This window comes from Callionymus lyra, chromosome 12 (genome assembly GCF_982586985.1).
Source record: "Callionymus lyra chromosome 12, fCalLyr1.hap1.1, whole genome shotgun sequence".
NCBI classification, from domain to species: Eukaryota; Metazoa; Chordata; class Actinopteri; order Syngnathiformes; family Callionymidae; genus Callionymus; species Callionymus lyra.
This window is the reverse complement of record NC_141829.1, coordinates 8966078-8991942: the sequence shown is the minus strand read 5'-3', so window position 1 is coordinate 8991942 and position 25865 is coordinate 8966078. Positions and strand designations below refer to the sequence as shown.

General features: G+C 39.4%; 1 protein-coding gene across 5 annotated transcripts in view; it reads right to left on the bottom strand.

Annotated features, from left to right (window-relative positions):
• The window catches only part of LOC148068173 (uncharacterized), a 47854-nt gene extending 22994 nt beyond the window's left edge, over positions 1 to 24860 (bottom strand). For 4 of the 5 annotated variants that reach the window (XM_087803534.1, XM_087803535.1, XM_087803531.1 and 1 more), the window contains exons 1-5: positions 24592 to 24860; positions 10052 to 10177; positions 3801 to 3891; positions 3337 to 3492; positions 139 to 207 (exon numbers count right to left, since the gene is read on the bottom strand). In XM_087803534.1, the coding sequence (XP_087659660.1) occupies positions 139 to 207; positions 3337 to 3492; positions 3801 to 3891; positions 10052 to 10080 (345 nt within the window). In that variant the 5' untranslated portion in view covers positions 10081 to 10177; positions 24592 to 24860. Of the gene's footprint in view, positions 1 to 138; positions 208 to 3336; positions 3493 to 3800; positions 3892 to 10051; positions 10178 to 17479; positions 17497 to 24591 lie in introns of those variants that run through there. The other variant, XM_087803533.1, reaches the window with a different exon arrangement.
• Positions 24861 to 25865: the final 1005 nt, after the last annotated feature.

The following is a 25865-nucleotide window of genomic DNA, read 5'->3' as shown; positions in this document are numbered from 1 at the left end:
ATTTTGGATGTTTGTATTTTTGACCAATGATAAAATTGAAGTACCTACATTTGTGTGGCTTTTTGGTTTCCCTGGAGTTTGTGTTGACCAACAAATGTATCAATTGTGTACAAGTTTAACCCATTTCCTGAGCCTCACCTCGTCCAGGCATCGCTCGTACTGCTTCCTCTGGTTGTCATTTTCCAGGGACAGAGCCGAGTTCTCCGCCTGCAGACATAAACAAGAAATTATTTACCTCACACCGCGCTGCTGTATTTCAGTCATTATTCAGGTTATTGTCGTGCTCGGTGCGAGAGAGAGTTCCGGCTCCTTCGCACGGCTTATTGAAAGAGGGGCTTTTCCAAATGAATGATGCTTTAAATCTCCACCTTCCCCTCGTGTCTGGGAGGCTCAAGTGCCGCAGCTATAATTCAATTACTGACAGAGGTCTGTGCCCGAAAGCAAGCAGGGACCCATTTTCAGGAAACTCGGGAGCCGCCTCTCTGCTAAAATGATTAATCCAGTAAATCTTAAAAACTGGTGAGAGCAGGCGTCGGTTTGAACCGAGGGCAGATTGGGTGAAAAACATGAGACGGCACGAAATCAAGAGGTGGAAATTGGACTGGCAAGAGTTTAAGCTGCTTCATCACGACGTGGCTCTAACAGTTTGTGTAACAGCGTTTAAAAGGCCAGAATGTGAAAAGGTCAGCGATGTCCGGATAAAATCTAACCTTAACCCACCCGAGCGTTGAGGTTCTGGAGCTGACTTTGAAATGTATGGTCTGGAGGCCACACGCGGCCCTTTGATCGCATTTATACGGCCCTTGTTAGGTCAGAGAAAAGCCTTAAAACTTATGTTGAAATATTTTCATTGTTTAACTTCTTTGTTTAATCAATTACCAGCTTAACTCTTTAAACTTATTAAAAATGAAAAGTTTCATTTCAGGTTTTCGGTCTTCATTATCAAAATACATCAAATAAAATCTGAAATAACGATTTAGAATAAAAGTTCCTTAAATAATTGCATAGATAGCGACAATTTTCTTTTTTCTTTTGTAACTTAAAATGAATAAAAATGAAAACATCTGAAATAAAGAACTATTCATATTTAATTGAAATAGCTTTTGTTGCTCTTTATGATTTATGTTTTAATAAAATGTATTTATAATAACATACAAATTAATTCTTAATATAATTACTATGGATTTCTTAGGCTGAAAAAGTCTTAACAACTTAACCCTTGTGTTATCTCTGGGTCAAGGTGACCCAGTGGGCTGAAAACCTTGACCCAGAGGCAACACAAGGGATCTTACAAACACATTTGTTTTCGGGCTACCGGGTCATGTTGACCCAGAGATAACATAAAAGGTTACATGTAATGATCTACTTGTAAAAGTCAACAATGTATAGCGTAGTAAACACATGATTACAAGTATTAGTTCTCAACTAACTCATCTTATTCTCGAGCTGCAGCAGCACATGTGACCAAAAGTGTTTTCTTGTTGTGTATCAGCAGATCCTCCCTCTGGTCTAACAAAACATGTTGCAGCAGCAGGAGGCTCAAGATGTTTTCAAAAAATTAACTAATTAGATTTTAGTCATTCCATCAACGAATCATGAGAAAAAAATGTTCTCTGGGCAATTTTCCAATAACACTTAATTTCTGAACAATATCAATCTAGTGACCGGCCAGTTTTGTAGCAAAGATGACGCTTTTATGACCAGATTCACTCAATTAATCTGTGAGTCCTTTTTTCAATGACTCAAGAAAGCGACTGTGGTCGATGTTTTTAATACTCTTTATTTGTTGTTTGAAATGTTTTCATGAGATTAACTGTGTCTTCTGTCTCTTTGTTTTACTCTTTATTTCTAATTCATCAATTAAAGATGATTATTATTGGAAGGCTCACAATGTTGATTTCAATAAATGTAATGCACTTTTTCCATATATTTGCTTTTATATAGATTTAAGTAATAAGTCAATTTTATTAAATGTAAAGAGGAAAAGTTATAAAATGGGCGGGTCCTGCACATTTCAGTTTAACAAATGGTTATGACTGTAAATAATCACCATATACAGTATAATAACAAACCACTTTAATCAATTCGGTGATAATTACGATATTGTCGTTTTATGTAAAACAATAAACTTTCTAACACTCGTAAAAAAAGTTTAAAGTTATGTTCTAATAAAATGATTTTACAGCATCTTTAAATTATCAAAATGAAACTGATCTGGTTAGTAATTGTGAGACTTTACTGTGAAGTATTGGTAACACCGAGACCACAGACGAAAAAACTCCCGGCTAATTAAAATGAATTGGCTTAATTATCTCCCCGCTGGTTCAATCCATTCTCCCGAAGAGCTGTGCAGCCGATTGTTCTTCACACTCCAGGAGCCGGTCGGCTCGGTAATGGTCGTGTCACAGACCCCACCAAAACAGATGGTGACTTCTATTACCGTTCTCCTGCAGGGAAGGTGTGATACCAGAACTTCCCCTGAAACAGCGGCTCTGAATGTTAACTAGCCTGTCACAGCTTTAATTATCGCCTACTGGACCAGACTCGCACCTTTTTGCCGCCGCCTCGTTCCCCCTCCGTGCAAACCACCAGCTTCCTCTGCAATATTTAAACCCTCCCGACCAGCCTCGTCCCGGTGTGAAGGAATAAAGGCTCATTTTTTAGGCCAGAGATTTCAGTTATTTTTAGTTCAATCAGTTAGATGGACGGTGTGGTGTTCACTTGCTAATGAGCAGCTTCCCCCGGATGTTCTTGTGTCTTTTCGCTCTAAAAACGAACTCACAATTGACTTTTTAAAACGTTGAAGTCTTCCTCTCCAAAATGCAGTAAGTTCCCTCATCAGGACCATGTTTCGAACTAATTACTTTATAAAGTTCTCCCCCCGTCTGAAATCTGGGCGAACGAGAGGTTACGAGAGTCCATTATGATGTAATAATGTCTTCACTCCTCCTCCAGCCAGCTGTAATCACGCCCCGGCTTTTTTTTATGGAACAAGTCCCTTGGGGATGGAGACTTCAGGGATTGATCTGGTGACAAACCTTGATGTTTGACCAATCACAGCGGAGTGGGCGTGGTTACGGTAAACAAGATGTCATATCCAAAACAGTCTGTTTTCAGTGGGTGGGGCTTAGGATAATTTTCTAATGTAACTATTTAAATGTAAAGAGTTTTTTTTACAAAAAGAAACTTTGTTTTCCTTTCCTATTTGTTTCTATCTCCACATACTATTTTTTGATTTCCCGTCATAGTTATTCTCCTCATTGAATTTGAATGGTCCACCTCTGCAGAGGCGGTTCGACTTCCACACACGGACAACACACCTGGACAATGCATTACCTCCAAGGCTCGGAGTCGCTCGAGCAGCAGGTTGCCGTCCTTTGAGTTTTCCTCCGATCCGCCGCCTGCCTGGGGCAGGGCAGACGAGTCCGCCACTGTAGCTGCCGGACCCTCCAGACTGTCCTGCTGCTTCCACATCTCTTCCAGGAGTTTGTCCTGGAAAGCACAGAGACAACGTGAGAAGATGCATCGCCTCAGGGTCACAGAGAGATATGTGAAATGAATTCTTCATGATGCTGAACACAAGTGTAATAAAAGCGGGGGAGTTCTGACAACCGGCCGAGACCGCGGGCCCACTGAAGGAGCTCAAACTTTAGAGTCAAGAGAAGTTCTCCGAGAGAGGTGGACACGAACGAGTAAACAAGACAAACCTTCTCGGGCCACCTGAGAAGAGGCTGTTGAATATGACTTAATGAGATAAGAACCTGTTAAGAATTAAAAATGATAGATGAGGTTAGTTTTACCTTGTATGCCTTCATGAGGTCCAGTGGGTCAACCTTAGGCCCCTCTAGGGAGTCCTGGTTCTGCAGCAGGGTCCGCACCGTCTCCTCCATGCTGCAGTGAAGTACAGTACACGTTAGAGCAGGGGTGGTCTTAAACTTGTGACCAGTGGCCCATGATATAGATAGATAGATAGATAGATGGATGAAAAATGATTGAAACTGTTTTTCCAGCGCACAACAATACAGAACAATAACAAGAACAAAGTTCCTATAAAAGGAAAGTGCAAGATGACACAATATAAGGCTAAAGATAAAAAACACCGATCAAAGAAAAAAGAACAAAGACAAAGGATACAAAGATTAACATGGAATATCATCATCTTTTCACTCCCGCCCCCGAACTCAGAATCAAACAGCCTAATATCACGAGGAATGAATGAGTCCCTGAGTCTATTAGTGTTGCATCTGAGGAGGAGGGTTTGTGCTCCATCTCACAGTGTTCAGAGGATGACTGTCATCATCCATGATGGACAGTAGTTTGTCCAGTGATCTCCTCTCAGCAACTGTCACCAGTGAGTCCAGCTTCAACCACAGAGCCTCCTGATCAACCTGTTGACACTCCTCTTGGACACATTCCCACCCCAACACATCACAGCATAGAACAGGACACTGGCCACCACAGACTGGTAGAACATGCAGAGGAGCTTCCTGCAGATGTTAAATGATCGGAGCCTCCTCAGAAAGTACAGTCTACTCTGAACTTTCTTATATACATGGTCTGTGTTGCAGGACCAGTTTACTGTCCAGCCACACACTGAGGTACTTATAGTTGTCAACTATCTCCACTTAGTCGCCTCTGATGGACACTGGATGTGGCTTAGTCCTGGACCTCCCAAAGTCCAAGACCAGCTCCTTGGTCTTTAAAGTGTTCAGCTGCAAGTGTATCAGACTCCTGTACTCGTCCTCGCTGTTGTCCCTGATGCATCCAACAATGGCAGTGTCGTCAGCATACTTCTTGACGAGACTCAGCTCTGAGTTGTTGCAGAAATCTGAAGTATATATGGTGAAGTGGAGAGGGGCCAGTACTGTCCCCTGAGGTGCTCCTGTACTGCACACCCATGGAGACCAGGCCAGGGTCCACATGCAAACATTTCAGTTTGTCCTGGAGCAGAGAGGGCTGGATGGTGTTAAAGGCACTAGAAAAGTCCAGGAACAGGATCCTCACTGAGCGATGCAGGAGGTGAAGGATGGCATCTTCTACACCAACCGCGGGCCGGTAGGCAAACTATAGGGGGTCTTTCCCCTGCTCGTCTTGGAGCTACAGTACTAGACTCGACTTGATTCTACCCGGTTTGTGTTGCGTTTCAACGAGCACAGTACGTGGAAGCAGAAACCATTTTTGGTACCTGGTGGTTTCAAGAGAGCTGAGCCAGCATTAAAAAGGCAACTTCTTTAACGTCCGGCCGCTGGTTGGTCAAAGAGTGACGTATCTGCGCGAATACCACCAAGAAACAAACTTGCCATTTCTTGAAAACTCGCAGTGAGAAGGATTATGGTCAGTTCAACTGAAAAGTTGACAGCCCCTGCCACCCTGAGTAAGAAGGGGGGCCGGTAGAAATACAGCACAGAAGAGGCATGTTGAGTCAGGTCAAGTAGGGCTTGAACTGTTTAGTGTAAAGGCACCTTTTTTTTAATGAATATGGGCCAAGTAAGGGACAAAAAGGAAAGAAATCCCTCACTATATCTCATATCATCAATGTAGATGTTATTTTTTTAAATCACATAAAAAGACAAATAATTTACAGAACCACAACGCAAAAATACACAAATTATGATCAAAGACAGATCACGCAACCTGTGGCCCACCTCGACAAAAGTGTACCTCTTGTCTTCCCCTAGCCAGTTGAGTTTGAAAACCCCTTGTATTTTCATTCTTGAACGTATCATCTTGTATATCCCCTGCCTTGAAGTAATACTGTTGCTACCATCCACCAGGAGGCGATCAAGATCCATTGGCGTCACTCCCCATCAGTCCTCAATCCTTCCTTCAACATTCCACCACTATCTCATCATGAATAACCTTGCAACACTGTTCATGTGTTCACAAGCTTTGTCGCTCTAGTAACCCTGCAAAGATGTTTGCCTTAAATTAAAAGCCAGCCTTTCCGCTGACCGCGGGGGGTTTCTGCTGCTCACTGACATTTCACTCCGGGCTACACTTTTTCCAGAAGTCGACCCCGGGTCTGATCGTGAGCGGCGGCGTCTGAATGGGTGTCCTAGTTTCTCTCTATGAATGTCATAAGCTTCCTCATCGAGGCAACCACACGCTGTGATCACTCCAGGCTTTGTTTGATCTCATGTTGTCTTGCATTTATCTACAGTACACGACCAAATGAGTTGGGATGGCAAACACTGTTGTAGTGTTATGAATTTGTTGCCCAACAGCCTGAAGAGAAACCTACTTTTCGGTGCTTGTGTAGTGTGTGTGTGTGTTAAGCGTCACTCCCGGTGGAGGCCACGGCAAATTCTCAGATTAAAAACGGGTTGTTGTCTTGCTAACCTTTCCTTGTTGTCCGGCAACAAGCATCGATCAACCATTTTTCTAGCACTATGCCACTACTTGGACAAGTATTTTCATTGATGAGCGATGATTGGTAGCTTCAGTAACCCGAAGCGTCGCTTCCACTATCAGTGGAAACTAAGAATAAGTCGGCATGATGGACGTTTAAGATCAGTGGGTTGAAAGCCACGACTAAGTTAAACCCACTTTCTGTTCGCAATGTTGTGTTTGTTGATACAAGAGCTTGCGCTTTCGAGTGTCACCTAATCCGTGTGCATGCAGTTTTATACTTTTGTGTGGAACAAGATGGCAGATTCAGCAATTCACTTAGGAAGCATGTCTAAAAATGGCAATTTGTTTGCGACATCCTCTGGGAAATACCCTTTTCCTTTGACCCCACTTGCACTTGTGTACTTTACAGTAGAGGTTTATACATCAATACATCAAAGTACCAGGGCTTGCGTCGACCTCTAAGGGGGCAAAGACTTACATCCTTCACAATCTCTAGCTATCCTTCATGATCTATGTGTCTTTGTTAGGACACAAAGATAATTAACCGTTGACAATGAAAAATTAAAAATGTTTCTTGCTTGACAACAACTAGGTTTTACTCAGATGTTTACCCTTTGGATTGAACTCTGTTTCAAAGTGAAAAATATTGGTCATATTTTCTAGAACTGACAAAGTTTAAGAGGAGAAAACAAGTGTATTTTTGGAAGTGTTTTTACTTGACCAGTCATTAGTAAAATAGATAATGATATAATGTCCCAGGATAACCCAACCGTACCTTCCCATAGTGTGTAATTGAACTATGATTGCTGAGACACAGTAGAGTTTTACCCATTCTTCTTGGTGGTCCTCGTGAAAAGTGGGAATATTACGGTATACATTGAGTATCTGAAGAACATTATGATCAACTGTTGGATTTTCTGAACCGTAGATTAAGAAATCTTTGATAAATTTGAAGATTTAAGATTGTATTATTTTAAATAAACTGACTGATTTGAGAACGACGTACAGCCAAAGCTTTGAGGAGATCAGGAAATAAAAGTACTATAGTATGGATCACTTTACAAACAACCAACCAAGTAGCAACATAAACATAAGGTGGTTTTTAAGCCGACAAATTTTGCATGAAATCTGCAGGACGGAACCTTCTGTGAATGAAAGGATGGGAAATGTTGATAGGATTTGTAATGATGGTTATCAGGAGAAATTAGTTTTCATTTGCTGACTTTCTCTCTCAGCAAGAACAATAGCAATATTCCATGAATGCAGTGCTTTTATTCTCAGTAACAGTGTTTTAACCCCACCAGGGTCGGACGGAACATAACACGGATACAGGGTCATTTAAGTTTTAAACCAATTACAAGACTGGACGGCACAAAAGTTCTTCAAACTGTGGGGTCATCGGATGCCACCTCAAACTCATGTGTTGTGAGGTTTTACTCTTGTTGCCCTTCTGTTCCTTTTCTATTCTCTCTTTACTTTAAAATCAATGTCAAGGTCATTGCTGAAGTAAGTTTGTTTCCTGTTACTTAACAACCTTCAGCTCATTGGTACCGAACCAGCAGCCCCCAGGCCCAGTACCCGGTCGCAGAGAAAGAATAAAACATGAATATTATTTATTTTCCATTGATTTTTTTAAAGTCTAATGCATGATTAATTGAGATTGAGTTCGTTTTTTCTATGACCTAGCTCTAGACTGTGGCTCTCGATACGTAAAGATGCTTGTTTGTGTCATGTTTAAACAAAAAAAAGACCTGTCAACTGAGTGAACGAGTAAAAAACACAAACTTTATTTAAAGAAACCAGGCTTCAGAATAATTAGAACTAAAACTACCAACCAAAAACCATCCTAGAAGAGATAGTTTTTGACTCTTTTTCTCTCTTCTCTTCTAAGTTTTCTCTCAACTTCTTCTTATTCCTCGAGATGATTTCTGCTAAAGTTGCGGCGTGTCACACCCGCTGAGGTTAAATCACCTCACGCTCACGGTGCAGGAGCTAATCTCACAGCTGGCTGAGTTCATGCAGATGTGATCGAAGCTCCTTCGGCAGCCATATTTACTACAGCGCCCGCCAGGAGGACGATCGATACCAAACTCCAAGGTTCCCGCCATCCTTAACAAAGAGCACTTCAATCAGGAGACGCCGCGAGCTCTTCTGTTAATGAAACGCTTCCCGGGTTCCGTCGCGTCATCAACCCTCGTGATGGACGAGAGTCTCTCGTGACATTCGTGTGTTCAGGTTTACAACTTTCTAAAAGACTAATGATGGTGTTGACTCTCTCAGCATGAATCATGTGATGTATTCATCTATTAGCTACCATCAACTTTTTGTCATTTGTATCACTTCCCCTGTTATTTTGACTTTTCTTACTTGAAAATTGTGTTTAGGTTAAAGTTATTCATGTAGAAAAATATATATATAATATATAATATACTTTTTTTGGTCCTCCTAAATTCGGAAATTTAGAATTTAAATTATTGGTAAATCTCTGTCTGCATTTTTTAAAGTATATATATATATATATATATATATATATATTTATCTATGGTGTAATTTACTTTTTTTTTCCACCAATCACAGAACTTTAATTTAGAATTTGTCATTATTTGTGACGTCATAGTTTTAGTTATATTGTACTTGGGTAAACTCTTTTGAAATTCATGTTTTAATGTTTTTAATTTAGTTTTTAATAAAGTTTTCTTCTAATGTATTTTTACTTTTTTTTTATTCAAATCCTACTTTAAATTCCTCCATCCCTTCATTTTATTTTGCTTATATGGGTTAATTGTTTGGCTAATAATGCTAACTTATAAGGAAGTACATTTGTTGAATTTTCTTTTCCCATAAATTCTACTTAGTGGTCATCTAGTCAAGAGTTGACGGTAAAATTCTGTTTCACCTGTTTCACTTTGGTTGTTTGGTTAAACTTTATCTGCCAACTCCAGTTTACTACTATGTTCTGGAAAAATACACAACAATCTTTTAACAAAAAAATATGACGTAGAAGAGGAAGCGCCGCATCTTCTACCTCCAGAGTTAGCGGAATTGTTTAAAAGTGACACCGAGGATGAAGATTTCATTGGATTTTAGTTATTTGGAGTTACACGGAGGGTTCTGTAAACTTCTTAGCATGTTATTTATGCTATAGTTATCTGAATAACTCTTAATATGTTATGTTAACATACCAGGCACGTTCTCAGTTGTGTCATGTAACGTAACGTACAATTATTCAGCCTGTTGTTGCCTCTATTCTATTTTTATTTTAAATTGCCTTTCAAGATGACATGTCTGTTCTTGGTGTTGGATTTTATCAAATACATTTCCCCCAAAAATGCGACTTATACTCCAGTGCGAGTTTTTTCCTTCTTTATTATGCATTTTATGGCTGGTGCGACTTATAGTCCGAAAAATACAGTATTGGGTGAAGAAGAAAGTTAGCAATACTGCAACCAAAGATTTCTCTCCACAAAGTCAAGCATATCCTTAAAACGAGTTTTAGACTCCGGAACACCACTTCAAATGTAACTATTTGCCTCATCATTGGGATTAGCTCGTCTGTTTTGAGCTGTTAAGCCAACAGACGATGTGCCATATAAGTTAGTTGCTAATGCTATGTCTGTCTATGGATACTTCAGTTTATTGTCTTTATGTTTCCTGTTCACGTAAAAACATTCAATGTTGCCAAGATCCGTGTCTCGTGTACCTGGAGAAGCTCTGCTGCAGTGTCACCATCTGCCACCCGCCCTGCCGAGACGCCGCGCTCCTCGCCCAGATGTCGCTGGTTCTCCGGCTGGGATTGAGACGGTTGAGCTGCTGCTGGTGGTAAGAGCTGCAGGGGGGATAGAAGAGAGCACTGTTGGTCTGCTGTTCATCTTGCATCGGCGTTTCCTCCGATGAATTTAACATCTGCTAACATCTTGTTTTTTCAACATCTTTGATGACTCGGATATCATTGTAACCTTTCACAAGTGAGACTCTGCCAGTGGTTGTTATTAAGAAGCGTCTGTGACGGTTCATTATCACTTTCCAGGGGGAAAGTTTCTCTGAATGATTTCCAGCCACCGATTTAAAAAGAAAAGGTCAGCGGTAATGAAGTAGAGAAACTCCACCAGCTCTTCTGAACTCTGATTAATTTACCACCATCTAGAAGGTAGACTTCGAGTCGATGCTAAAACCAACTTCAGTCTGGTTTACTTTTGGCCTACTTCAGTTCTTTGTTCAGTTTACCTTTTCCAAACATGGGATGCAAAAGACAACCACCCTTACCTGACCTAAATGGAACCCTCTTGCAGGTAGGGAGTCCAATACTTCTATCACACTCTGCTTGTCTATAGACTTCCCAGCCAACACCTTGTTCGAGTGTGGGGACAGGGTCTAGGTTAAACAGTACCTGTGGTCTTAGGAATCCTTCACCCTCGCCATAGTTAAAGTACCCTGGAAACTTTTCACCTCATATCGTTGAGGTTCTCACACCACTTCATCAGCTAGGGGGCAGGTGGTCCCGAAAAGAGGGAAGTCCCAGGTCAGACCCAAGAATTTCTTACTCAATTATGACCCTTGGGTGACTTCGATCCCCTGCCAGCAAACCCCAGATAGTCTAATGGTCGGGTCTAACTAGAAGGAAGTCCCTGTTTTTTTTCTACGCCTTTCATGGATGAAAGACATTTTTTAATTGTAATATTATAAGTGGTAGTTTTCGTTCAAACTAGTAAAAGAAAAAAGTTTTTTGGTGAAAGTGTTTCGAGTTGATTGAGGATCTTTCAGACTCTATCGTGCAGCTAATGATGTGGAGCCGCAGCTTCTGTGGAGTTACTGAAACAATTGCCTTTCACAAGAATAGTTTCCCTTTTTTTCTAAAGACGATATCCTTCTACAGAACTCTGGTCTTTTGTCCTAGTGCATCTACTCTGTCATGTTTATCAACATTTATGTACGAGTAATTATGGATAATTACCAGTGTTTTCAGGTTTGTTTGGACTGGCAAATTATTACATTTATAAAGCAGCACTTCTGAACATATTTGTTTGTGGCTCCGTCTACTGTCAAAACAGTGTAATTTCAACAAGACTTTCCGGAAAACTGAAGCCCTGCCACCATGGTTAGAATTTTAGGATTTGTTTGCAAAATGAAAGAATATCCAAAATATAGCTTCAGTCAAATTTTAAATTAACACAACTTCTGTCTCCAACCATGTATTAATATAACGGCAAAAGAGTTCTACTGCAAGAGTCATGATTGTTCTAATTTAAACCAATCATTACAGATAATATGAGAAAAAAGTTGAAATGTTCGTTGTTCTGCTAGTAACCTTATCACCCCTAGCAAACAAGAAAATATTACTTTAGTTTTTAATTCATACATGTTTCTGAAATTTTACTTCCATTCAAGTGTATATCAACTAGTTAGAATAAACAAAACAATTGTTTCTTTGACTTAACTTTACACCACAGTCTACACAAACGAAATGTTACTTTAAATAGTATATAAATCTAACACTGAACAATTTCAATGTCATCTCATTGCAGACCAACAGTACAATGAATAAACGTGAGTGATGCCGCAGCACCATCCAGTGGCCAATACATGTAAATACAACAGTGTTTTTTTTTCTTGAATTATAGTTTTCTAATTATTAACTGGTTATTAACCAGCCTCTGTATGGTTTTGGACTGTGGGAGGAAACCCGCGTTCCCACGTTGAGACTGTCAATTAAAGCACTTCAGTGAGATGCTGCATCTGTAACAATCTGTAGAAGGTGTAATAATAATGTATATTTTTGTCCAGTAGATGGAGATCTTTCGTCAGAAAATAGTTCTCAATTAACGACTCGTTGCATAAAAAAGTGACAGTTGAGTCTCGTGCTTGTCTGCAGCGATCAACATCCTCGCCATCTTGTTTTCTATTTTTAAATCAGTGAGTAACAGATGTACAGTCAAACAAGCGTATCTCAGGACTGGTAAAAAGAGAGTAGTTTACTTCACGGTTACAGGCTCTAGACAAATATTGAGAGCACATGTTTTTTAATATCTTTATTTGTCTTAAATATGATCTAAATCGGTGACTTATGGAACTCATGCAGAATTCTGAGCAAGTGTGGACGATTTTCTGTTTATTTCTAAATACAATCATGAACTAAACACTACATTTAACTAATAGTTAATCAAAGCCATCATAAACATATAGACTTGACCATCGAAACATATCGTTGACAAAACAAATCATGTTTGAGTTCATCAAAGCCAGTGCAAACACAACGAATTGAGGATCAAACGCCACCTACTGGAGATAAAAACGCTGTTTCATAAAGCCTCAGACTCGCTTTACAATCTTGAGCTAAAAACCAAGGCTAACATTGCGTACACAACATGTTATAGTTACACAAAGCTATCTTAAACGTATATACTTGACGATAACAAAACTCAAGTGGCAAGACCACGAAAAACAACCTTTCAGATGCATCGCAGATGTTGGCGAGGTTTCGTGAAACAGCCGATGAAGTTTCACGATACAGTGTCCTTCCTTTCAAAGACAACTAGGTGGCGCCATGTCTCTGAACCACCTTGTCATCATTTTTAAGATAAAATCTGGAAATAAAACGGTGTATCACGAAGCCTCATCAAGTGTTTCGTAAAACCTTAAACACCTTCTTTGTTGATGACATCACAGTATTTTTTTTAACCTTTTTTTATTGTCTAAAGAGGACGGTTTGAAATTCTGACTTTCTTGGTTCCCCTTAGGGTGTGTGTGTGTGTGTGTGTGTGTGTGTGTCATGAGAAGCTTCTTTCTGCACATGATGGACAGTCTATTGTCGTCGACTTCATTCTGCACCGATACGCTCGGTGGTGACACATTTGTGCAGATGACAACTGAGCAGTGTGCAAATGTCACAATAGCCACAGCAGCCACTTTGTCCTCTTGAGAATCAACACTGGCGTCACTCATGCGATGATGAACCTCCCAAAAAAGGAGCAGTGAAGACATGAACATGCAGGAAGTGGAGAAGCCACGTCACCGAGATAACACCTCGAGATTCATCGACTAAAGCGCCGTCGCTTTGTGTTGTTTGCATCTTTTTGTTTCTCTCCGCCTCCTCTCGTCCACTTCCTGCTACTGTCCTCGATTTCTGACCCAATTTCCTTTTTGTTTTCCCCCCTTCGCTCCGGTGATTAAACCGCATTGTCGAGGAACTACAAGAGAACTTGGCAACAAGATGCTCGGGGTATTAATTTCGCTCTCATTATCGCTCTCGGTTCTGTTTATTGGTTCCATCACAAGATCCCACAGCAACTGAGAGCCTGTTCACTTTCATCTGCGGTGGTTTATGAATCTTTTTTTCTTCTTTTTTTTTTCGACAAGCTCACAGGCTAACGGCGTCTCGGGTTTCCTAAACCGCCGCCGTCTCCGAGCGCTCGACAGGAATCTTTCCGCGGAAGTATGGAGATGTAATCTTTCCGGGGTTTTTTCTGAGACACAAAAACCTCTGACCCGTGTCTGACTGAGAATCTCTTCCCAGGCAGACGTCAGTCATCCTCAGAATAATACTGACACTTGTAACAAGATAGGATTACATGAAAGAAAATCCAGGCTTAGCATTACTTTGCAAAATGGAAAAAAAGGGAACTTTTATAGTATCTTCCTGAAAAAGAAGATTCAGGCAAGTTTTTTAAATGAATGTAACTTCCGTCTCCAACTCAACAGCTTAAGCAGTTCGGCGATAATGAAATAATAGCGATTGGGTTCAACTGCGCGACTCATACCGTTTAAGACAATTAAAAAAGACATAATTACAGAAAATATTTATAATATGTCAAAATGTCACACAGTGATGCTTACAGAGTTATTATTACGAGCATCACTCATCCTTAGTCATTACATTTATGACACTTTAAGATATGAATATATAAATATAAATAAGGAAATCAAGGATCAGCATAAGTGAAAGACTGGCAGTTTTATAGTATCTTCCTGAAATGTAGGTTGATGTGTGAAAAGAATCTATGCATGTTTGTATATATTGTGTACACTTAACACACTTCTTGAGTAAAAAAGCTACAAAAATGTAGTGTAAAATCCATAAAAATTGAAAAAAATATATATTTAAAAAATAAATAGGATTAGTGTTCATACTAATATTCTATAATGATGCTAGTGGTCTCTTTCCTTCAATATTAAACGTGTAATATATCATTTGGGAAAAGAAAAACCCACTTACGCAATACACAAAGAAACATTGTACTATTATTATGAACTATAATTAATGAAAAAAAATATATATACTGTGTTAAAGTTGAAGATCAATATTCTGAAACAATATTCAATATTTCTGTGGTTAAAATAATTAAAAGTGAATTAACTTATTAATATTTATATTTATACTTTTTATATACATCTCTCTGCTGTGTTTTTTAACGCTTGCCGAGCAACGAAATTTTGTTGCCAGTTTCACTGCTGTGTTTTCTGTGCAATGACAATAAGTCTAATCCAATTAAGCAGGAATGTTGGTTTTATATTACTATAAAATACACAAAAAAAAGAAACCAAGCCTTAACCTTGAACACATAATATATTTTATTTTTGAGTTGAAATAAGTTAAAGTTAATTGTATAATTTGAAAAAGATCCAATACACAGTAATGTGGGTAAATTTACTATAAAATATACAAGAAAAGTCAAACCGAAACAGCCATATGTCTCAACTATATTTAAAGAAACCAAGTTAAAGATCAATTTACTGACATAATACAACATTCTAATATTTTGGGTGAAAAATACAACATATTGTTGAAGATATTTAAAAATAATAAATCTGATCTGAACCTTCCTAGGTCTGTAAAGAATAGTCACCGTCACTGATCTTACTGATATTATTTACTAGTAAACCCCAAAACTATGTGAAGTATTTATTAAAAGGTGACAGAAAGTTACATTGCAATCTTGTACCAGTTTCTACTAGACAACAATGCATCAAATAATCTAAACTTCCTGAGTAGTAGATCTGAAAGGTGGTACTATAAACAAAATACTACACAACAAAATAACACAGAGAAATACTTGCATATAAATGATAAAGTGTGCTGAATGAAGTAGAATGTAGTATAACATAAATGGGCTGTAAGCAAAATAACTTCTGAAACACCCCCTTAAAAATAAACAAACTTAACCCAGAGAAAAGAAACGAGTGATTCGATTTAGTAAAACTCCTAGTAATACTGTATATTTTGAAGTTTGTTAAATAATTAAATACATAATTACAAAAAAAATAATGAGGAGAGCAAATTTATAAAACAAACAACTAGTTATAATGGTTTTTATTTACTGTTGTTGTTGAAATAAACATAAAACAGAATTAGTCGTTCTACATGATTAGTCTCAGGTTAATCTGGGCCGCGTAAATACAATCAAATGGGAGGTATTTGGCCCCCGGGGTCGCACTTTTTCCAAGACACTCTACTTGAAATAGTGCAAAACCCGCTGAGATAAGGAAAGACAACTTAAGAAATCAATGAAAACGACACGGTAACGACTGCTCAACATGCTAATGTGATCATAAATTATCGCGTCCAGCTTAATAATTGATTGAAAACGGTGGGTCTTTAAAACACCGCCATTGATTTCCGTCAGAACAGATTCATTTCTCCATCGATCGCAGCATCCCTCAGGTTTTTTCTCCGTCGTCAGCCCAGAACGACACGAGTGCAGCGACTCGAGTCGTTCCCCGAGTCGCTCCCCGAGCCGCCAGTGTAAATAGAGTAATTACTCGTCTTCCTCGCGGGCGACGGCGAAGGTAAATGGGTGTAATGGAGGCAGCAGGGGAGCCGCCGGCGCCGATGTCGGGAGTAAATTAGGACAAGACCTCACTGACTTCCTCCCGGGAGGATTCGCTCCACGTAAACTTTTGCTCCGGACCACTTCCTGTTCTGATGCACTCGACGTGAGTCATGCAGGAAATGGACTTTTAAAACCAAACGTGAAAACAACAACAGCTGATGTGGAATTACTGACGATGAGTGTAATCCTTGAATAATCCTATTTAATTCGTCTTGTGTTTTTTCTTTTTAATAAATACATTATTGTCAGTGTTTTGTCCTTAAAAGCATCAAGAGACTAAATCCTCCGGTGGATAGTTTTTTGTGAACGAGCAGATTTTTGGATTAAATGAGTTTCACTGACAGACATTAGGATGTGTTGGTACTTTAGAAAGTACTACAAGACAGGGTTATTATTTAGATTTAAAATGATGAATAGAATTTTAACTCTGTTACAATGCTAGTGCTGCTAATGTTAGCATAGCATATTAGCACATTAGCAAAAAAAAAGGCATTAGAATTTGCTCATTAAATTGTCTTTCAAATATAGTTGCAAGTTATTATTTGACAAATCATTAAGTGAGAGGATTATGTATACAAAATATAGTCTTTTAAAACAGTAATGATACTATTTTTTAAGCTAACCTACTATTGTTGTCGTGTAGCCTGGGCTGCCTTTGTAGGACTTTGATTGATACATTTATATTTTAAATAGTTTAAGTAAGCTTAAGTTAACAAAAAATACATTTTCTCATGTTACTAAAATGCTGTTGTTCTTTGTCATTTTTAATATTATCCGTTACTGATAAGGTTGTATTTGCCCAGAAGTAACACAAATGATAAAACATATTGAAACACATTTATTTTGTCATATGATTTTAATTAAAACATCTATAATGAGATTATTATCATAGACATGTTATCATAAATCCTCTAGTGATTTCATTTTTATGTATTCTTATTTAATTGTTTCATTTTTATATGCCAACTTTAATTCATCCGTCATCTGTTTTATTTTTATTCTATTTTACTCATTTAATAATGTATCCACGCAACAACAAAAAAAATCCTGTGTTTTAAAATACGAGCAATAAATGTTTTCCTTTTGCACTGCACAAAAAACCCAAAAGTAAATGCAACACTTTTCACTTTTTCATTTTTCTTGTGTACATTTTTAGGTAAGTACTATCTGTACTTCCACATCAAAAAATCAATAACTGGCAATAAAAGCTTCAGATTCTAAAAGTATTTTTCCATCAACGTCTAGCTTAACGTCTTCATCAGGACGGAAAGTTTCAATAGATCTCGAGCGCAACAGACTCTCACCTCGAGTTGAACCCGGGTCATGAAGTACTTTGTTTTCTCCTGGAAAAATACTTCAACTTCCACAACAAAAACAGACCCTCCTCCCTTCTGTCGGTCAGCTTTTGAAGTCTGCTGACGTGCCGTGTAAACACGGACGTGTTCGACATCCTGCTCCGCTTTTTTTCCGCCAGAAATAGTCGGAGCTGAGATATTTTTAGCCCTTTTTTTTTCCCTCAACCCTTGATCTGACGAACATTCCCACCGACTTCTTTAATCTGAGCGCAGTCTAATCTTTGATTGCCAGCTTTATGCTCCAGGAAATATATTTAGGTGTTAATTTTATTTAAGGGAGTGAGTCAGCAAAGCTATCGGGCTTGAGGTTGTCGTGGCTAATCCAATTTTGTGTCGATACAACGGGACCCGGGCGTCTCGTCTGTGTTTATTTTCCAACGTTTCTCCGGCGTGACGGATGAGTCATCCATCAAGAGCTCGCTATCAGAAGTGTTTTATCATTTAGCAGTCATTAGCTACAGCAGTTCCTTCGACTTACGAGTTCGATTTGTTCCGTTACGAGTCTTCTTACTCGTGCATCAAATAGATTTTCCCCCATTGAATTGAGTTGAAAAAGCTCCTCCAGACACATAAAAAAGTATGGATTTTTTTCGGGTTACATTTCCTCCTTCCATGTCCAGGGATCATAGACTTGCTAAGGGACGGAATCTCTTTCGCTACTTCCCAATTTTTAGTCTTTCTGAGTCGATTTCTAAGACAAGATAACAACCTGTGAATAAGTGAGAGCCAGGATACTCATAACATGAGTTTAAGCTTTCAAATCAAAGCAAAAAGATACCAGATACCACTATATTTACAATTAATATACAGAAAATAATAAAAAATAATATGTTTATTTTTTTTAAAGGAATATTAATTAACATTAAATTATTTTAAGTTTAGTTTCTTGAGGCTTGCGGTTTCCGCTATAAACTGTATTATTCAAACAGTGAAATTAAAATAAACAATATTATAATCGTTTGAATCAAAAGTCTCAAAATTGTCACAAGTTTTTTAAAGCAAAATCCCATGTTTAAATGGAAGCTAATTGCCGTGTCTCAAATCGCACACTTCTCTAAGTGCACTGCTTCACAGTACACTGTAAGACAGTGCACGTTCTTGGTCATCGTTCAAATTTCGACAGCTAGTACTGTCTCAAATCAAACACTTCTGCTACACACTAACAGGAAATGACTCGACAACTTCTTCTTCTACTACTTTTTGACACTGATTGCAACCAGCCGTTGAAACACTATCACCGACACTTGACAGCACTTCTCACCAATTGAAACAAGTTATTAAGTTGTGCGTCATTGTGTTATTGTTGTTGTTTTGTGGTTAAATTGGAGTTTTCTTGAGACATTTACGCCGGTATCTGCTCCGAAGACGTGTCGTCAGTGACGTAGCTTCCGTTTAGCTTCATCTACGTCACTAAGATGGCGACCATTGAGGGTGGAAAGTGTCCGTCGATCCACACTCAATTTTCTGGCTATTTGAGTGTGCCAATTGAGTGCTCATTGCGCACTTCATCTTTGCACACTGCTCATTGTGCACTCAAAATATTAAGTCTAAATGCAGGAATTTGTGTTCAAGTGTTCGAAGAGAAGCTTTTATTTGGTTTTCTGAATCATATAACTCTTTGTTGCTTTTCTCTTTTGGCCCCAACTTGTTTTTACTTCCCTCCCTGTCATACGGTACATCATACCCTGCCCTCACAAAACACCAAATCCAGCTCAGTTATTCAAAGAGACGATTGAGATCAAGGGAGGTGAAGAAGAAAGTGTAATCAGGGTGGAACAGATGGGATGACAATGGAAGGATGTTAGATGGTTTAGAGACACTAGCTGTGACACAAAGACAAGAATCTGAGTTAGAAGAGTCAGAGTTTGAGATGTTCAGGACTTCATTGAAGATGACGAGGAGGATGGATAGGATTAGAAATGGCTGGTGATTAGTACACGTGTTGTTTTAGTTGACGAACGTTGGGAAGTAAAAGCATTGCCTGTAAATAGGCTGCACAAGCTATGTGAAGATGACTTCTACCAAAACATGCCTTAGGTTCTTAGATATGCACCTTTTTCACACCCGATATCAGCTTCTACTGCGAAGATTTTGTTGTTCCTGGGTGTCGGAGACAGACGACAAGAGGCAGGCGACACCCTCCTGATCCGGTCCCAGACACTGATCCAGACTCACACCTTCAGACAATTTAGTGTGAACTATTAACCTGGAGCCACAAGCGGATCCACACCTGACGGGTGCAGTTTGACGGACGGCCCTGGGGGAACTCTTTCGTGCGTCTAAGGCAATGTGACAAGACTCCAATCCAGGCCATGGTTGGCCCAGAGCCTCGTGTCAGACCATCCCACTGTGCCAGTTATTGTCTTCGCTAATAATTGATAAAAGAGCTGAACATCTTAGCTAGCAGACGGTAACCTGGAGCACCAGATGGCCCCGTTCTAGAACCATCCAAGAAAGTGGTCCGAGGGTCTCGGTCAGAGAGCAGGGGCAACTTTATAAGAAAACAAATGGGTTGGGGGGTATTTGGCAGGTGACTCTCCGTCTGTCTGCCACCATCTGCTAGCATGCTAGCTAGTGGTTCCTCAGGGTATGCTAATTGGACCCTGTCACTTCCAGTGAACGTTACCACAGAAGAAGGAACGTCCAGGAAAGATTCTCGATAGTCTGCTCACGATAGAAACCTGGCAGTAATTCACAAGAAATGCTTTCGGAAAAAGTGTTTAGCTTGATGTTGAAGGGCGGAGGTGGTCTGAGGCCAGCGAGTGACCTTGGTATAGCCCACGGGCACGGATTGATTGATGGCTAACCGGACTTCCCCCTCTCCTCCTCGGAGAGCGATGCCTTGACAGGATTGTAAACAAAGGTGGACGCTGTTATCCATGAACCCTCTTGAGGCGCCATCTTCATTAAATGCTCGACTGTCATTGCTAATGATCTTCAAGCAGGAAGTGGCGCCGTTAGGATGCGAGCTAACTAGCTTTGGGCCGTGTTTGGTTGACGATGTGTTTTGGCAAATATATGGAAGTATATCAGTCGCATTAGAATATTGAATAGTTAATTTCAACTTTTTATATGTTTAAACTGTTTTTTGTGTGTGTTTTTTAAGCATGTTATTGTTATTTTTTCAATTAAATAATTTCTTTATTGAAAGGTTGAAAATGTTTTTGTTTTTTTTAAAAATGGGATTCAAACAATCTCTTTTTTCATAATGAATGATTTTTCTTTAGGTATAGAGTTTGATATTTTATAATACAAAAATAAATGTTCCTAATTCAAAGTTTTTAAATGTATACCCTCTATACAAGTATACAAATGTTCACACTATTATACCAATGTAAAAAAGAAATCTATTGATATAGAAAATATTTGAGTTTTTGAATTGTTAACATAGATTTCTTTATTTAATTGGAGATTAAGAAAATGTAGATTTTGTCCTTTAGAGGTTAACCAATTATATTTTCTGAAACTGGTAATTTGTAGTGAAATATTTTGACTTTTTGTTCTGTAATATGGTCTTGTCATAGTTGTCTGGAGGTAGTTTTGAATGTCAAGGGGTCCATTTTAACGACCCGATACCGCTGGTCAACAGAATGTCCTGAAAGAATACGAACGTCCTGGATCTACGAAGGAAAACCCTGGTCAGCGTGTAACGTCAACCTCTAGGCGACTCCTGACCCCTTTTTGTACGGCTGCACAATCCCTTCGCTGATCGAATGCATTAGACGCTACGCCTCAACGCACCAAATATGAAATAGATGCAGCATCAACAAAAGCCCAGGGAACCACACATACTTTCCAGAGGTCAGCCTGGAGAGCAGGTCGGCCATCTTGGTGTGGCGGCTTCACTCTACAGATGTCTCGTCATCTGGAAGAAGTGGTCGGTGTGAAGGCTTGCGTGGGAGGAATATACTCGGGAGGACAATTAGAGCATGAGACTTTTCCTGGTAATGTGACGTCGACCCTCATCAGATCTTTTTTTTGGGGGGGCGCTGGATGGTGTCTGGGTCAATGATGTGGTTGCTGCGGCGCATCACTGGGATGTGGAGCAAAGTTTGACGTGACGTGATGAGGGAAGACAAATTCATAGCCACGAACTACACCATCAGCTCGGCCCAGATTTCCCAATTAGGGATTGTGTTTTGGAACGACACGAAAGTAGAAAGTAGAGCCGATGCTCGCCTTACATTATTAATGAGGAAAACAACTGAAGGCTACTCTATTTTTTTTATGTTTTTTGTTTTGTCTTTCCTGCTTTGTTTGTTCCATCTCAATTTGTTTTGTTTCACAACATCTTCAACAACTCTCCTGTGGAAATTTCCAATAATTCCTTGTCAGACTTCCTTCTTCCACAAGTAAGTCGGTTCCCCAGGTCCGCCCCGGGGTCTCCTCCCTCTTGACGGACCTCACCCAGAAGATCCAACTATTTCCTTCTCGCCAAGAAGGTTCTAGTCAATGTTTTCTGGCGGATAATTGAGCTCCTCAGCGCAGAAGAGCGTGAATAAACTCTGTCCTAATTTGACCTAAATTTGGATTTGCACAAGTACTTTAGGGATCCAGCTGATCCTCCGGTTTTTCGACGACGGGCGAAGCGGTGCTTATGTCAAAATGTGAAGATGTTTGGATTATTAAGTCACGTGCTTCCGCATGAAAGTATTACCGGGCGTCAACTTCAAGGTTTAAACCGGTAGAAATGATACTTCTTATTTCTAAAGACACTTTTTCCTGAAGGTAAACGTACGGTTTATAACTTTTTGAGTTATTTGAGAATATAACTTTCCTGACAAAGTGAGTTCAAAATAATACTAAAAACTTTAATATTTTGTAGTCCTTTTTTTTTTAAATTATATTTTTATGTTAACAATTTTAAAAAAGTACATATCCATGGATTTATATGGAATAAACTGACATTTATGTACCTTTTTATTTGATCTTTTCCCATTTTAAGGCTTTTCTCGCTCATTTCTTTTGGCCCCTAAAAACAGTCCATGAAATGTCTTCCTCGTGAAATCAAGTAAAGGAATGTCATGGGATTTTCTCACTTTTGTTTTGTGTTCATTGTTGCCGTTGGTCATGTGATCATGACCCACATTCTCAAGGAGGCGAATCATCATTTTCAGTGACGTCACACGTCGCTAAAGCTAATTCAAGCTATCACCAGGTTTATCACAAACTATTCACAAAAAATTGAAGACTCTGAGTACCTGTTGTTTCATAGAAATTAATGTATTTTCAAAGATCAAATATTGAAACTTTCTTGAAAATGTCACTATTTCTGATTTCTTTAAGTTGCTATCAGACGATGTCTGAAGTGAAGATAATATACAAAAAAAAGGAAGCCGTGGAATATCTGACGTTTGAGAAGTGGTAGATTTTAAGTACACATTCAACATGAAATCTGGAAAATACTTTTTAAAAATCCTCTCGTGATACAACCTCCTTTCCAATCATGAAGATAACCAAAATTTAAAATAAATGCAGACACACATAGAGTTTTTACCCAGCAGGCTGAGCAGCAAACGGTTAAATAAATGTCTTTCCAGTGGGACTGCTGACTTGTACTTTTCCCATAGGCACAGAAAAGTAACAGTTAGAGCAATAACCACACATGACACACATGATCATGAGCCACTTCTTCTAGCCTTGGACCTGTTTTGCTGTTGTAACTATTCCATTATATGATGGAATTCTGCTCCATAATCCCTCTCTTTCAGAACCCTCAACGATAAATGGAAAAGAAAAGCTTTCTTAATAGCTAGCTAACTTGCTACCATTGAAATGAATACATTTAAATACATGTCTAATGTATTATATATTTTTTTCTTAATGTGATTTTTTTAAGGAAACAGAAAACAGAATTTTGCAGAAAACGGTTTGATAAATGTTGGTAAACAAACAAGGAAACTTGGTGTATGCTAACACCTGCTAGCATGCTAACTAGCTCCATGAGCTGCCAAGTCTTCTAAACATTCATATTTTGTACGTATTAAGTAAGAAAATAGAAGTGGTTATGGACGTCAAATTAAAACTGAGGTTGTTTACGTAGATAAATATATTGAATATCATTCCTAATTAACAATATACGATATTCTGTGATGACTTGTGCTTTGTTGCCGTTAGTTTGTAAACGTTTTAAAGAATTTTCTGAATTTCCGAGTTTTTTTTCATCCCTCCATATCCAACGTGTACTTATCGACAACTATTCTGGAATGATATAAGAGATTATTATTTTCAAAGACATAAATCTGGAGCTATCTATGTGTGTTTAAGTGTTTATATCTGGTAATAGCTGGTAATTCTACCTGATGGGCCCGGAAAGAAAAATATTTCAGTAAAGTAATTTTGGCTGCAACAAAGAATGTTGGCTTCAGAAAAAAAACAATCACAATTGCCCTCCTTATATGGAAGGTCAACAACTTTGGGACTTAAGAAATAATGACCTTTACGCTAGGACTTCAAAATCTGAATGGAAAATCTTTGGGGAAAATGATCTACTCTGAACATTGGGGACATAACTATGACTAGGAAGAAAGCGAGTGTGGGAAACATTAAGAACATTCTTTGGCCCAATTGACTTCATTTACGTAACCGGAAGATGGAGAACGAAGGAGGAGGCTTCAAAACAAAATCGCGCCTCATTGAGCAGTTGATATCATGAGCCAGAGGACTTGTGTAAACAAGCCACCATGACTTAATGACCACACATATCCAGATAACCTTGTAAACTTCTCAGAGATATTTTTTGAGAAGCGCTCGGGTCAGCGAACATACCTACTTTCAGACCCAAAAAGACTCTACCAAATGATTTATTTAGGGTTTTCGCTTGAGTGAGCTTAACCTACTTTCACTGCGACTTTAGGGGGGGAAACAGCATGACTTGTTGCTCACCACGCACAACCTCTCGGGGTCATACATTAAACATGGAGCTTATGGAAACGACGTCTTCCCGATCCCTGCTTAAAGCGTCGCCCTTTTGGTTGGAAAAGATGTAAACAAGTCCACGTTGCGATCCGACGCCGCCAGGAGAGGAAAAAAAACATGGTTCATTCAAGCAGCATCCTTACCCACGGCTTAGCGTATCCACGGAGACGGGATGTCAGCGGAAGGCTGGAGCGTGCCCCGTCCACATCACATCCACGGACCACCCAAGGTCCCCACTATCTGGGTCAGTACTGCCAGAGTCATCCCCGGTGGACCAGACGAGGACCGTAGACGTAAGCGGGGCCCACATGGAACCTTAGCATCCACTCACGTCCTCCGTCTCCTCTCGATCCAGATGCCGAGAATTCCACTGATGCTGAGACGAGGGAAAATCCATGAGGTTGTCACATTCCCACCCCCCCGCCGCCGCCGCCGGATGGTGATGGGAGCGTGATTTCTGTAGCAGGAGTCAGACCTGATCCGCAGCCAAAGACGCTCACTCCTCCTTCCCTTCGCTGCCTCCTCCTCCTTCGCTTCTGCGCTGCCTAATTCACTGCTTTATCGCTCTATTTCTGTCTTTCTCTGATGCCGTTTCCACCTCAGCGCTCTCTCTCTCCCTCTCTCTCTCTCGCTCTTCCTCTCTCCGAGTCTCAGCTGAGGCTCGGTGCCCAGAGGATGTTGAACATGTGCTGAGAGTGGGGGTTGGGGACTGCTGACTCCATAGGTGGCACGATTACTCCTCATAGGTAACATGCCAGTGCTGGATTATATTTTATAAAACACTATATACCGGAGATTTGTGATGCTAGGACTGGTGTGGATAACCACTCTTGAAGACAGATCCAGATATTGATTTTGTGAGCAGATTTTGGTCCTAACATTAATAATAATAATAAAAACAAAACGTCACAGTTCGGCCAATCATGTCGTGATCCTCCTGGAGCTGGACCCAGTTGTGTCTATATAACAATAATTCCTTACAAACACACTGTACTGTTTAGTAGAAATTATACATGTAACAAAACCAGACAAGTTAATATATTTTCATTAAAAAATATATAAATTACAATTTAATAAATGATCAAACAATAATAACAACACTGCAAAAAATGGACCAAGAACAGTTTCCTTCTACTGAGGAAAATCTCTAAACTAAGAATACTAAGAATAAGATGTCAGGATCTGGATCTTATAATCCATGCGTTTGTGTCTTCTCGTTTACACTATTGTAACAGTTTGTTTTTGTGTCTAAACAAGAAGGATCTGTCTCGCCTGCAGTTGATACAAAACTCTGCAGCGAGAATTCCGAGCCGCTCTAGTAGAAGAACTCACATTTCTCCGATCCTTAAAACTCTTCACCGGCTGCCAGTTTCTTTCAGGATCAATTTTAAAATTCTGGTTCTTACTTTCAGATCTA